This window comes from Dryas octopetala, chromosome 1 (genome assembly GCF_963921425.1).
Source record: "Dryas octopetala chromosome 1, drDryOcto1.1, whole genome shotgun sequence".
Taxonomy (NCBI): Eukaryota; Viridiplantae; Streptophyta; class Magnoliopsida; order Rosales; family Rosaceae; genus Dryas; species Dryas octopetala.
In genome coordinates, this window is record NC_141366.1 from 477,699 (window position 1) to 491,542 (window position 13,844).

At 37.2% G+C, this 13,844-nt stretch overlaps 4 protein-coding genes and 1 pseudogene across 4 annotated transcripts; 4 read left to right on the plus strand and 1 right to left on the minus strand.

Moving 5' to 3' along the window:
• Positions 1-421: 421 nt before the first annotated feature.
• LOC147296014 (dirigent protein 22-like) lies at positions 422-1,522 on the plus strand. The gene has a single exon (XM_086241302.1). It carries the CDS (start codon positions 558-560, stop codon positions 1,137-1,139), a length of 582 nt encoding a protein of 193 aa, XP_086097428.1. The 5' UTR covers positions 422-557; the 3' UTR covers positions 1,140-1,522.
• A 1,318-nt stretch (positions 1,523-2,840) lies between these two features.
• On the plus strand, positions 2,841-3,593 carry LOC147296015 (dirigent protein 20 pseudogene; annotated as a pseudogene).
• Positions 3,594-6,969: 3,376 nt separating this feature from the next.
• Positions 6,970-7,780, plus strand: LOC147296016 (uncharacterized). The gene has a single exon (XM_086229500.1). The coding sequence runs from the start codon at positions 7,100-7,102 to the stop codon at positions 7,469-7,471; it is 372 nt and encodes a 123-aa protein (XP_086085626.1). The 5' UTR covers positions 6,970-7,099; the 3' UTR covers positions 7,472-7,780.
• Positions 7,781-9,969: 2,189 nt separating this feature from the next.
• On the minus strand, positions 9,970-13,058 carry LOC147296017 (pentatricopeptide repeat-containing protein At5g66520-like). Its single transcript, XM_086235386.1, has 2 exons — positions 12,481-13,058; positions 9,970-12,050 (listed from the first exon to the last, which is right to left on the minus strand). The coding sequence occupies exons 1-2, from the start codon at positions 13,017-13,019 to the stop codon at positions 11,183-11,185; spliced, it is 1,407 nt and encodes a 468-aa protein (XP_086091512.1). The 5' UTR covers positions 13,020-13,058; the 3' UTR covers positions 9,970-11,182.
• Positions 13,059-13,103: 45 nt separating this feature from the next.
• Positions 13,104-13,734, plus strand: LOC147296018 (uncharacterized). The gene is made up of 2 exons (XM_086235397.1): positions 13,104-13,355; positions 13,475-13,734. Exons 1-2 carry the CDS (start codon positions 13,227-13,229, stop codon positions 13,571-13,573), a joined length of 228 nt encoding a protein of 75 aa, XP_086091523.1. The 5' UTR covers positions 13,104-13,226; the 3' UTR covers positions 13,574-13,734.
• Positions 13,735-13,844: the final 110 nt, after the last annotated feature.

Genomic DNA, 13,844 nt, shown 5'->3' on the forward strand with positions numbered 1-13,844 from the left:
TATCTTTAAACCCAGTATAATTTTTCTGAATTTGGTGAAGTTTTGATGGGTCCAACGTCGGGCCAAAATTGAGATAAAAACTAAAAAAAACATGGTCCTTAATTAACACAAAATGAAAGTATGTGTCATTCATTAACACAAAGCAAAATTAATATCCTGAAATGAAACAACCATCAAAATATATGTCGTATTTGTAAATTTTTCCTTAAAAAACTTCTACTAGTGTCACATAAAAACTATCATTTTTTCTCAAAAACTTTTGGTCCACCAAAAGTAAGAGACAAGAGTTAGGCCCACCAACCCAATTAAGACTTTCTTTTTCATGACTCATGGCTATCCACGCACTATGATTCCACAAGACAGAAATTCCAACCCCTTCAATAACTTAACATGATTTTACCAATATTTGTAATTGGTGGGTGCTTGTAGTTGGTAGCCATTATGATGACGAGACCCCAATAATGGCAAGCTATGTCTGATTTCACTATATAAAGTGGACACAACCCAGTGCCAATTTCTGAACTAGCGGTGAGTTGGTGACTTAAGCAGGTTCAACCATGGCCAAAATACCACCCATCTTGGCAACCCAACTCATAATTCTCTCTCTGCTTTTTTCATCTGCCATAGTATTGGTCCAAGGAGAAGATCAAGGCTTTGTGAGAAGCTTGGACCGCAAGCTCTTTGGTCTCAAGAAAGAAAAGCTCAGCCACTTCCGCTTGTACTGGCATGACATTGTGAGTGGTAAAAATCCCAGTTCAGTACCAGTGGTTCGACCCCCTACCAATTCATCAACAGCGTTTGGTTTCATTAGCATGATTGATAATCCTCTGACTCAAGGGCCTGAATTGAGCTCAAAATTGCTGGGAAGGGCTCAGGGATTCTATGCATCTGCTTCACAACTAGAGGTTGGGCTATTGATGTCCATGAACTTTGCTTTCATTCAAGGCAAGTACAATGGGAGCACCATAACAGTGCTTGGAAGGAACCCAGTTTTCAACAAGGTGAGGGAGATGCCTGTGATTGGAGGGAGTGGGCTTTTCAGGTTTGCAAGGGGCTATGTTGAAGCAAGGACTCACACATTCAGTCCCAGTACAGGGGATGCCATAGTCGAGTACAATGTCTATGTGCTGCATTATTGATGCTTCTAGGCTCTAGCTTTTGCTTTGTTAGCTTTTCTTGCTTGTTGTCTTTTGATATACTCATGGGTCCTAATTATGTTGGCCGGCCGTGCCAGCTTTGATTACTTTAAATGTTAGTGGGGTTGGTTGGGTTTACTTTATTTATGCTATAAAATGTAGTTCCAAACTTGACCATAATTTGGACATCAAGTTGAAAAAAAAAAAGTAAGTATCTTGTTGGAATGTACTGTTTATTAATATTTCAGTAGGTTTTGGCAAGATGAAATTACCCTTGGCATATTCGCAAATTGATGCAAGAAATATGCTTCTATAAAGCACAAGGTAAATGAAAATTAATGCAATTTCAAGGAAAATGGAGAAAACTCAGCAGCTTTTCCTTTTAATCATTTGTGTTGCCTCATTAACTTGTATATAACAGATAGCTCCTGCAAACTTCATGATATAATTGAAGTTTGCAGAACATCTAAAGAGTTAGATATTGATGATACAAAATTACAAATAGGACAACAGAAAAGAAAGTATTTTACTATGCTGCATGTGTGAAAAGTATTTTACATTAATGCTCTTTCAATTAAACAGCAAGTCAAAAAAGAGGAAGACTACTGACTTACTCAGCAAGTAGACAAAGGAAATTACCACATAATTCATAGTGCACTTCTTGGAAATGAAGCTTAGATTAGTCTAAGGTGTTGGTGTTGCTTCCAGGCTGTTCCATATATTGACCATGTTTGAGGCACAGCTCATTCACAACTTAACTCTATGGAAAATTTTGCATTTAGAGGAATTATCTTTCATGACTTTGACAATGGAACCTATATGGATACTGCTGAGAAAACCTATATGGCCTTGTACAATAATGAACCAATCAGTCTCTAACACTTTTGTTTTGGGTCAGATCTCAGAAGTCTCTAACACATTTAATAATTTTTTTGAGTCAAAAATCAAAGAAATTAATAAAAGTGACCTATTTTACGGAATTTGACCACAAAGTTTGTTCCATGGCCCATGGGAGGCAGACTAACCCGTTACCTGGGGCCCACAAGCACTTGGCCCAACTTCATTATGGAGTGGATATGCTTTCTGTGACTACAGAATCACTTGGTTGTTAGAAATACTTGATATTCAAAATTTCAAACTGAGGCCAATATGAATAAATGAAACTATGATTGGTACCCTAAATTTTGAGATTTCTTTTGATATATGTAGCAATATATTCTTAAATTTTAAAATAATCATTAATAATTTATGAGAGAGGTTTTATAAATATCAAAGAATGATCATTAATATCGATTTAATGTAGTAGGTGAGGTCCTATCACATTCAGTAATTCATATTAATAAATTAGAGAAAGTTTAATGGCCGGAAGAGGTCAAAATAGTAGAGTTTATATAGAATTAGAATCTGTTTGACATTGTTTTTTGAAAACACTTATATTGAAAGCACTTCTACTAAGAAGCACAAATATGTTTTTATACAAATTCTAAGTGGTTCATGCAAAAACACTTCCAGTAAGCACATGTTAGATACTTCTCAAAAAATCCTTTAAAAGCATTTTTATAACTCAAAAGTACTTTTATTTATTATTATCAAACTCTATCAAAAGCGCTTCTACTAATCTAAAAACGCTTTATTCTAAAAGTAGTGTCACGCCTTACAAAGACAAAAGCTTTCTAGACCCAAGAGTGCCAACCAAACCAAATCATGGCTAGAATCTCTCCTCTCTTAGCTTTCCAGTTGATCATAATCTCCTCCCTCCTCTCTTCCTTTGCGATAGTGTTTGTTTCTGGGGAAAATTCCGAGTTTGTGAAAGCCCTGGACCCTCAACTCTTTGGGCTGCACAAAGATAAGCTCACCCATCTGCGCTTGTATTGGCACGACATTGTTGGTTGCCCTCATCCCACTGCCATAGCAGTAGTGCCACCACCTTCCAACTCATCCCTCACAAGTTTTGGGCTAATAAGAATGATTGACAACCCACTAACACAAGGGCCTGAATTGGGCTCAAAATTGCTGGGAAGGGCCCAAGGGTTTTATGCATCTGCTGCACAACAAGAGCTTAGTCTGTTAATGGCTCAGAACTTTGTTTTTGTTCAAGGCAAGTATAATGGTAGCACCATAACTCTGCTGGGAAGGAATGCGGTTTTCAACAAGGTAAGGGAGCTGCCGGTCATCGGCGGCAGCGGGGCTTTCCGGTTTGCTAGGGGTTATGCTGAAGCAAGAACTCACACGTTTGATCTCACCACAGATGATGCTACGGTTGAGTATAATATCTGTGTTACATTATTGATGATATTGCTTTTGGTTTTAGACCCTTGTGCTTCGCTTTTCACTTTCTTAGTTGTTCGCCAATATTCTCGTGTTATAGATATGATATTGTCAAATTTGTCTACCATCATATATTCGAATAAGAATTCATCTAACTTTACCCAAAAAGAAAATTTACGTAATGATTAACAATTTAAATTGACAGTTTAACTATGTACATAATATGCTAGATTGTTTGACAACACGTAACATTTTACCTCATTTATTTTCTGGTTTGATAGGGGTTATGCTTTTGTTATATCAATATGCATCTTATTTAGTCTCCAAATTAAATGTAATAATGAGCATATATATACATTCATGTTCAATTTCTCCTATTGGAAATTGATGAGAAATTTATACAGCAGCAGGAGGAATATTGTAGATGTGTAAGTTTTATGTTCTATACCTGCTAAAAGTTAGACGTTTCTTAATTGTATTAGTTATTCGTCACTCAAAAAAAAAAAAAAATTGTATTACTTATGGACAATTAATATTGAGAACTCACACTCTTTTTTTTCTTTTTGCACACACTTCATATTATTTTTTAAAATGTAAAATTTCTCTTAAACACACCCTTCTCATTACCAAAATACCTCAAATCTCATTAATCTTACCAAATTTCTCTTACACACCCCACCCAATCTATTCAAATAATACACACTCACTCAACCCTTTCAGACAATTTACACCCCCACCCCCAACCTCACACCCACCCAATCCTATATCCAAGAACACACCCCTGTATACCAACATCATCATTGGAGCCGTCACCATCGCCGTCAACTCAGCCATCGAAGTCGCCGTCAACTCACTACTGTCAATCTGTCGTTGGTGGTCTCACCACCTTACTACAACACCATTAGCCATTGTTGTCAACTCATAGTTATGCCTTAAGCTAAATTATTTTTAATTCATATGCAAATCTAGATTTTTTTTATCAAATTTAAATTGGTTAATCCATTCCAAGACCTATTTTTTTTCTGTTTGAGATAATTTGGAGTACGGGTTTTCTGGGTTTCAAGATTGAAATTTCGGGTTTGAGTTATAGGGTTTTGCAGGTCGTTCGGCACTGGTCTACCGAACATTTCGGTTTTATTCGATAGTAAGCCACCGAACATTTCGGTTTTGTTCGGTAATAAGCTGTCGAACTTTTCAGTTTCGTTCGGCAGCTTACTACCGAACAAAACTGAAAGGTTCGACAGCTTACTACCGAACGAAATCGAAATGTTCGGTAGAGCAGTGCCGAACGATCTGCGAATTCAAAAATGAATAACCAGAAAATTCACTCTTGCACTCTAAAAAACCTCACTCCAAATCATCCCAAACAGACGAAAAAGGTATTATGATTGATTAACCAATTGAAATTAGATAAGAAAACATTAGATTTACATTAAAATCCAAAAATTTTAGGTTATGGCATGCCTCTAACTTCCAATGGCTATGGTGGAGATAGGATGCATGGGCGGCAATGAAGGCGGGTTGATGGCGAGAGGTGGGTGTCGGCAATTTTGGGATGGAGGTGGGGTCACAGGTTTTTAATAAAAACTAAGTATACTACAAGTAGCAGATGAGTATCTTTTGTTTTTTCAATGCCGGCCTTTTAATGAAATAGGGCTTAAAGTTTAGAAAATTTGGGGATACAAATATTGGGTCTAGAAAATTATGTTTTTCGAGTTTGGGCCATATGTAGCCTTGGACTCTCTGTGTGCCTAACTAATAAGTAATACCCAACATGATTTTTCATCCCAATGCCAAATATGCCATTGCCATTTGAATTAATCAACAACTTTGGAACCACTTTTATACTCGTAATCTGTGCATTCAGATTCAGAATTTTAATGTCTAGAAGCTCATCATTACCAGTTTGCTAAACCTATATACAACAAAAGAGGATAGCTAAAGTCAGACTGGGATGCCACTTGTACATGGTTCTATGGAATGAGTATCAGAACTCAGGAGATCATGGGTTTCTCAATATATATGTCTCAATCAATAATGTAATGATCATACATATGCTGGTGTACTTTGATACATTTTGGTCATCATGAACAAGATGCTGCCAATTAAGTGCCAAGTGATTTCAAATATTGCTTGGTATCCTGTGGGGCCCTTAATTTCCATGTTAATTTAAACCCCATTAGATATGGATAAGAGTCAGGGTTTGAATGGTTTTAAGCAGCTTCTGCATTTGTAATTTGGATTCATGGGATACAAAGTATAGTGACTGTAGTGCTTTTAATGGCCACGACAATTACATGCATGCATGTACAATAATATATGTATATAACTTAAGCTAGTGAAAGCCATTATAAATAGCACTACAAGAAATGTGGGCAAAACACACCCCTCATTGGTGGCACAAAATGGGGCGTCAATTGGAAACTTTAGTCCCTATTACCCAATTGACATCCATTTTTGTTAAAATCGAGATATTTCAGTCCCTATTGCCTAATTGCCACTCCATTTTATGTCACCGATGAAGGTGTGCTTTACTCACTTTTTTTGTAGTGTAGCACCTGCTAGTCTGCTACTGTTAAAATCTTATCACCTGCTTCAGATTTTACCACATGAGCTTGGTTTTGTCCTAATATCCAAAGCTTATATACATCAATTTACAGAATAATAAATGGTGCAGATGGTGTTTTTGGTTTTTTATGTCCCAAATTGAAGCAATTAAGCAACCTGCAGTTTTACATGTTAAAAGAACCAGGAATATGCATGCATACATACATATATCCCTTAGCTTCAATTCATTAGCTTCCTTTAGCTGCATCTTATTAAAATATGCATATAGCATGCAAAGGTGACTTGGACCACCTTTTGAGGCACAACTTTCCCAATAATACGTTCTCTTTCCTAGTTTGCCTTCACTAAAATAAAAGTAAAACCTTCCTCCCCTTTTTTTCAATAATATTCTTCATCTCATCTTCCCATGTTCCTGTCCATGGTCGGTCGTACGTGGCGTTTCCCCATTGGTTGACACCTTTATTAACGAATCTAAACCATGAACTGTTTCTCACCGTCACTAGCTAGGAATTATCCCGATGGATCTGCGAGAAAGAAGAATCCCTATAATGCAAGTAAAGCTGCTTAGAACCCCAAAAAAAGAAAAAGTCACACAAACCCCTCTTTCGAAAAAACCAAAAAATAAAGAAAAAACAATACAGCTTGTATAGGTGATCAAATCAAATTGCTAACCACAAATTTGAAAATAAAATGCAGAGTACAGTTTTACTCATCAAATTAGTTGATTGGATTTTATTTCCTAGATGGTGTTTTCGTATTTAATTTATTAGAATTTGAATTTATTTTAATTTTTTCTATTTCGAATAAATAAGATCTTAACATGCACATTGTCATTTGATACACAAATTCGATAAATAAATTTAATGATCAAATTTAGAATTATTGTAAAATATAAAGTTATCACGTACGTCTTATAATTAAAGGGGATGGGGTTTTATATTATAAAATAAGAAACAAAATCATATATAGAGTCCCTATATATATAAACCATGTTCAGTTCACAACATTTCCTCAGAAAATCTAGACCAGTTCATTCCAGAAAACACACACAAAAACTTCACATTTCAAACCCAACAACCATATAACTTTCATAGAGTTGATACCCTTTTTCCCAAACAATAGTAAACATGACTAGGTACTACAACGACAACTACTATTCTTACTGGGACTACTGCTCCATCCCTCTCCACCTTGGCTTCTTCATCTCAATCCTCCTCTTCATCTTGGGCTTCACATGGTACATAAACTATGAGTCCATGTTTGAGGACTTGATCACTTATGTCAAACTCTTCCTCATGATTGTTCCCCTTCTTCTGCTACTTGTCGTCCACTGCTTGTCGGGTGGCTTGTCGTTTTTGGTGCCGTTGCCGGAGAGGGATTCGCTGCATAGAGCCGGAGGGTCGCCATGGGGAGTTGGACTTGTGCTTGTGTTTCTTTTGTTCATGATCTCTTACCAGTCTTCTTTTCAGGAACGTTGGTTTCCCTTACTAAGTAGATGATCATCATGATCATGATGGTGATGATTTTAGTGCATATAAAAAAATGGGTCTTTATGTAATTTTTAATATTTGTAACAGTATTAGGTTTACACTAAAGCTTGGCTTTGCCTTGTTCTTTTTGGCATACAAGACTAGCTGCTGCTTAATTAATTAGTTAATTGCTCTTGTTTTGAATTATATATTGTAAGTATCTTGGTGTTAATTAAATAAATGTCTTTCTATGTAGTATGTACTAGTAGTTATGTGTTTTATGGTTGTTTGTATACATATATATGAGATCTTCCACTTATATATGGAACCCTTTTATCTTTTGCCAGACCCAATATTATGAGTTCATTGTTCATGAATGCTGGGCAATTATAGAGCTCATGTATATGTAGGAAATTATAAAAAGTTAGATAACTTTTTCTCTCGCAAGTCGCAACATGCGGATTTTATTGTTGAAATCTACATATAAACTGCGAAATGATTGCTATATATAATGAGTGCATACAAAAATGCCTCTTATATTAATCATGGATTGGGGATTGGTGGACTATGAAGTGTGCCGAAATCCTAATCCATGGATAATATATGTCATATTTTAACGTGAAGGATGATGTTTATAAATCCTAACTTAATTCCCATACTCCTTGACTTAATTGGAATATGCTCCTACTCCTTAAGCGAGCAGAAACAGGTGTATTATGAACCATGAGAAGCTAATTGTGAGTAATGACATTGATGGTACATGATGAGATGAGAGTAACAACTTCTGGCTCTGTTTCTTGGGAGGTAGTTGGAATTGGAAAGGTCGCCATTTTGATGCTAAACATAGCCCAACGTCACAAAATATATCCCAAAATAAATTTGGGTCAGAAAGACAATGAAGTTAGGAGTTTGGTCGGTCGCCTACGCAATTTGATTTACGAATATTTGCAAAAATTTAGTTAGCAGCTAGTAGCTACTAGCCTACTACCAAAGGTTTGGTACTTTTCAAGTAAAATATGGACCCAACCCACGTTAAAATTCCTTTTTTTCTTCAAAACATTTAATAATAAATTGATTATGACTTATGAGCAATTAAGCGAAATACATAACAGAGTGAGATCGCGATGACAAGTGTCCTCTCATAGTACGTGGCAGAGGCGTCAGTCGCACGTGACTTTTGGCATTAAGCTGTGAACCGAGTCCAAGCAGGCCCACCGCCCACGAGAGCCGTACGGAAGGTCAGGTCAACAGAAATTGTATGAGCTGCATCAGAGCATGGCCATGGTTGTCTAAATTTACTCTAATGCAAAGTCCATGGTCCATGGTTGCATTTTTAGGGTGAATTAAACAAAACACTTTTGGGTATTTGGTTATTTGGTTATTAAGCTAATTATTAGATGTTCAAGACTAGCTAGAACCATTAATGATCCTTATCCTCTAGAAGCTACTTTCATTATTGGGGATCGAAGCCTACATTCTGAATTTCTGACCCATTGAAATTTACTGGTCCATTATTTAAAGTTATAGGTTTCAAATTTAATGGTCCATTACTCCATTATTCGACTGCTCACAGTACACTCAACTCATAAATAATACACTATCAATATGTTCATTTCTTTTCTTACTTTTTTTTGTTTTTTTCAATCTTTTTCTTTCTTGGGGAGGTGGGGTTTTAAGTTTGATTTCTTGATGGTAAGAATGGTCATGATATTGAAGAAGTAATTCTGTGGCAAAATTGTTTGAAGAATTTTCTGAATTTTTTTTTCACAAGTGGATTCTAACAGTTGTCATGCAGAGAATTGTGATATAAAGGTTAGAAACACTAGAGAATATTATAACTTTTGGTTAAAAGCCTCCAGAAAGTATCAAAGTTGGAAGTTAAATTTTCACATATATAATTCATCTCCCAACTTCTCTGTTTTCTATTTTCTTGAGTACATATGCATGGTAAGATCCTGCTCTGTGATTGTGGGGAAACAAGTAAAACAGGCTCAGACATTAGGCATACACTTATCAAGATTATGACTAATAATTGGGTGATTACAGATGTATATATCACATCCTATCCACTTCATTTGCCATAGAAAAAGATATTTATAGCCATAAAATGGAAGTGAAATCACACAAAGGAGAAGCTAACATCATTATATATTCATACCTGCCTTTTGAACATAGACATTAAGCTAGAAAAGAAGGCCATGCAAGGAAGGCTGGTAAGATATGAGGAGGAAAAGTAATACTAGTACAAAGGCTACACCCCAAGGTGACCCCCCAGCTCTGTGGATGGCTCCAGGTTCAGACCCTGGAATGCCAATGCTAACTTGGCTGCCTGTGGAGAGCCAATGAACTGCAATCACTATAAGCAAAGGGGAAATTACCAGAAAACGTTGCAGCAGCTCAGATACTGTGGCCATTACTGCGTCATAAATAACATAACCTACAAATCCAGAAATGAGTGTCATTGTAGCTATTAGGAGCCAATTCTCAGAGAAACTGAAACACAAAGAACTTGATCTAGGAGCAGAAGCCATGAGCAAGTAAGTGGCTAAGTGTTCAGAGAGTGAAGCTTGTGGAGTGAGTGGGTATGGAAGGACATACAAGTAAAGGCCCTATGCTCCTGTTTTGTATTTATTCTGCTGGACTTAGCAGAACCATTCACCAGGATAAATAATTGAGACTGCACTGTTGTAACTTTTGTCCCATTTTGGTGTTTTATAACAGAGGGAATAATTTACCAAGTCTAAGTAGGAATTTAACCCTCACATGTGAAAGCATGTGATTATGGTTTGAGCTACTCACCAAATGTAGTGTTCACGGAATGTGGGGACAATGCTGGAATTTCACAAGAATCTCATATGGGCACTGACTGCACAAATTAGCAGTGGTAACTCTAAATAGTATGCATAAATATGCCACTGCCAAGAAAACTTTCGGTTCCCACCATAATTCTCACAAGTGGGTAGGTAGTGCGATGCTCCGTATGCCTGAAAGTACCACACGAGTACTAAAAATAGGTTTAGCAACTAAAGCACCGAAAATGTACAGTCATAATCAACTCAAGTCATTCACCAGAATCACTACCATTGCTAGTGATGCACACAAAGCAGACTTGTGCATGGCCTAAAGGGGACAGATTTGGCAACTTGAGAATGTAGAATGTATCTGAATGCATCATGTCTGATATGAATAGATCAGCAACTTTGTGTCTTACCATTAGTGTGAACTTCCATAACATACACCTAGAAGTACTTTTTTTTATGTTGGTAAATGAGAGTTTGCAGTTTGGAGGCTGAATGAACTACAAGCAATCTCTCATGACTACTAGTAAGACAGGAAGCAATTCCGAGATTTTCAAATCTCATTTCTTGTACACTCTGCAGGCCTCACATCCTGGTTCATTCAGCAGATGAAAATTTTATAGAAATGCACTCCTAACTGAAATTTACTGCAGCATCTGGGAAAATAATTTAGTTGAGATGTCCTAATATGCTCTTAACCTACTGGGGAATTCCGATAAGCTCCCTAAACTTCAATTTTCTGGTTCCCGTCTCCTACATTGTTAAAAAAAGAAGAATAAAGAACCAAATCCTTACTACTCACCGGTCACACTACTCCCCTTCCAATTCCAAATTTGAATGCTCTATCACTTATGACCAGTAATTCACATCCAGCTTTCTTCGATGTTCTTTTGTTCCCATTGGCTGTCTTGTTCATCCCCTCTTTTCGAAAAATGTTCTATCTTTAGACTCCTGGAATCAAAACATACCCTACAGCCCCTTTTATAATATCTACAGCAGAACCACCACCCACCTCCACCCAACTGCACCCAGGAACCTTTACCAAACCCTTTTGTTTCATGGATACTCGCAGATCAGCAGCATCATTCCAACAACCAGAAAGAGAAGATACATTAGCGGCAAGCACATAGTTTGCTCCCAGGTTAGGCTCTGATGCGAGGAGTTTACTGAGTTTATCATCTAAAGTAAGAACCACGCCATGGTTCCTACAAGCACCCAAGAAGCTCCGTAGTATAACTGAGTTAGGCTCCATTGGCATATTTTTGATAATCTCATAAGCTTCTTCAATCAGACCAGCTCTTCCAAGCAAGTCTACAAAGCATCCATAATGTTCCATTGTTGGCTCAATATTATATATTCTCACCATCTGATTGAAATATTCTTGACCCTTACAAACGAGACCTAAGTGGCTACAGGCTGACAAGATGGCAGAAAATGACATGCTGTCTGGTACCAGTCCAGTTTGTTCCATCTGGGTAAACAAAGAGATAGCATCCTTTCCGCGACCATGATCTGCAAGACCAGAAATCATAATTGTCCAAGACTGCAAATTCTTCTCGCACATTGAATTGAAAATTTGGAAGGCTTTCTCAACATGCCCGCACTTAGAATACATCTCAAGGAGAGCTGTTCCCAAAGCAACATCTATAGCAATGCAATTGACAATAATGTAGCAATGAATGGACTCCCCTGCGCTAATATTGAGCAGACGGGTACAGGCAGCAAGCAAGCTCACCAAAGTGACTGAATTTGGTTTTTCGTTCACTAGCTTCATGCCTTGAAATACCTTGAAGGCATCCAATGGATAGTTGCTACAAACCAAGAAACAAAGAGAACAAAATATGAGTGATAATATACTGGGTTTAGGAAAAGTTATTTTGCTCGAGCCATGAAGAATGCCTAGTTAACGAAGGAGATTCAAACTTAACTTGACAATTTTAGTCACATGCATAAATGTATATGTAACTCAAATAAGAATGCATTGGATAATTGTTCAAGAATTATACAAATGATAGATATGTTATTTACCCCTCAAGTACAATTTAGACTTACCAAACGTCAACTTTTCGATTTGGTCATAACATAAAATTAGATGGAACAGAAAAGGCATGCAAATCAGGAACCTGAAGTAATAACAGATATATAAGAATGCCAGAAATTATATGCTACAAAGTGCATAGTATCAGGCACACCTTGCAACCAAAATCAAGCTAAATAATTTGAACAAACAGAGGCGCATACCAAGCTACATATCCAGCAATCATAGAGCTCCAAGAAACTACATCTCTGACAGGCATTTCATCAAACACCCGCCTTGCAGGCCCGATAGCACCACAAGCAGCATACATCCTAAAAAGGGTATTCCCTATATATCGATCCGAATCAAAACCCATCTTCACAATCAGAGAATGCACTGAGCCACCAACGCCAACCATGGAACATCGACCGCAGGCTTTCAAAACAAAAGGGTATGTAAAGTTGTCAGGTTTAAGCCCAGCTCTGTGCAGCTTAAAGAAGAGCTTGAGCGATTCAAGTGGACCGGAGCTCTTTGCAAAAGTTCTGATAATCGAATTCCAAGCAAAAAGTGGTGGAGTATTGGGTATATGATGAAATACCAATTTGGCAAAGTCTAACGAAATCGAGCACGCGGCGTATATGTAGTGAGAGACGAAGCTGGGGTTTTGATCAAGACCAGATTTGAGGATCCGAGAGTGGAGTTGGAGAAGATGTGTGGCAGAATTTGACCGTTGGATGAGGGCTTGAATTTGGCGGGAAATCATGACACACAAATTCAGAATAAATATCTGTCCAACTGTCCAAGGATGTTCTTTTTTCTTTTTGTTATTATACTACACTCTATTTTTTCACAATCTCGCCATTCGCAAAGTAAAACGGCGCCGTCGCTCCCAATGACGAGTATATTTATATATCTCCACGGCTCCAAGGTTTAAGAGGAAGAGAGAAGATCAGAAAGAAAAAAAGAAGCAATGAAAGCTTTAGACTCAGAGATTTCAATGAAACCCACCAGCAACAGTGCTGCCCAGACCAAAGAGAAGCCCAACAAACCTCCTTTCGTTCCAGCCAAAGACGACACCAAACCAGTGCTCCAAGACCCAGTACTTTCTCTATCTCTTTCTTCTAACTCTCACTCTAGTCACTACGAGTATAAAGGTTTTTTTTTTTTTAGGGTTTAAATGATTTTAATGTTTGGACTGTTTTTGTCTGTGGTTGGCAGATACTGAGGTCCGACCCAATTGAGACAGAGGAAGCTGTGCTTCGGCTGCCAACCTTCCCTATTACCAGATCAACAAATCCTCAACGCAAAATAACTTGAATGATAAGTGATCAATGAAACTACATGTTTCAAGATTTATGTTTTTGTTGCATCTTTTAATTTTCTTTATTAGGTGTAAAAGACCTTCCTGAATCATCATTGTACTGTCTAATAATGTTCATCTTCATCTTTAGTAGAAGCCATTGTGCTGGTGTCGGTAAGTTGTTTTTTTTTTTTTGTCAAGACTCAACAGTATAAGCAAACCATGAATCTAATCCATCTAAAATAAGTCACAAGAATCAGTAACTTTAGAAATAAATTTAGATGAATT

Excerpts from the sequence above, each read along its gene's own strand:
- LOC147296014 (XM_086241302.1), top strand. The coding sequence starts at position 558 with ATGGCCAAAATACCACCCATCTTGGCAACCCAACTCATAATTCTCTCT.
- LOC147296016 (XM_086229500.1), top strand. The coding sequence starts at position 7,100 with ATGACTAGGTACTACAACGACAACTACTATTCTTACTGGGACTACTGC.
- LOC147296017 (XM_086235386.1), bottom strand. The coding sequence starts at position 13,019 with ATGATTTCCCGCCAAATTCAAGCCCTCATCCAACGGTCAAATTCTGCC. Across the intron at positions 12,051-12,480 it reads ATTGCTGGATATGTAGCTTG|CAACTATCCATTGGATGCCT; the intron begins GTATGCGCCTCT and ends CTTGGTTTGTAG.
- LOC147296018 (XM_086235397.1), top strand. The coding sequence starts at position 13,227 with ATGAAAGCTTTAGACTCAGAGATTTCAATGAAACCCACCAGCAACAGT. Across the intron at positions 13,356-13,474 it reads AACCAGTGCTCCAAGACCCA|ATACTGAGGTCCGACCCAAT; the intron begins GTACTTTCTCTA and ends TGTGGTTGGCAG.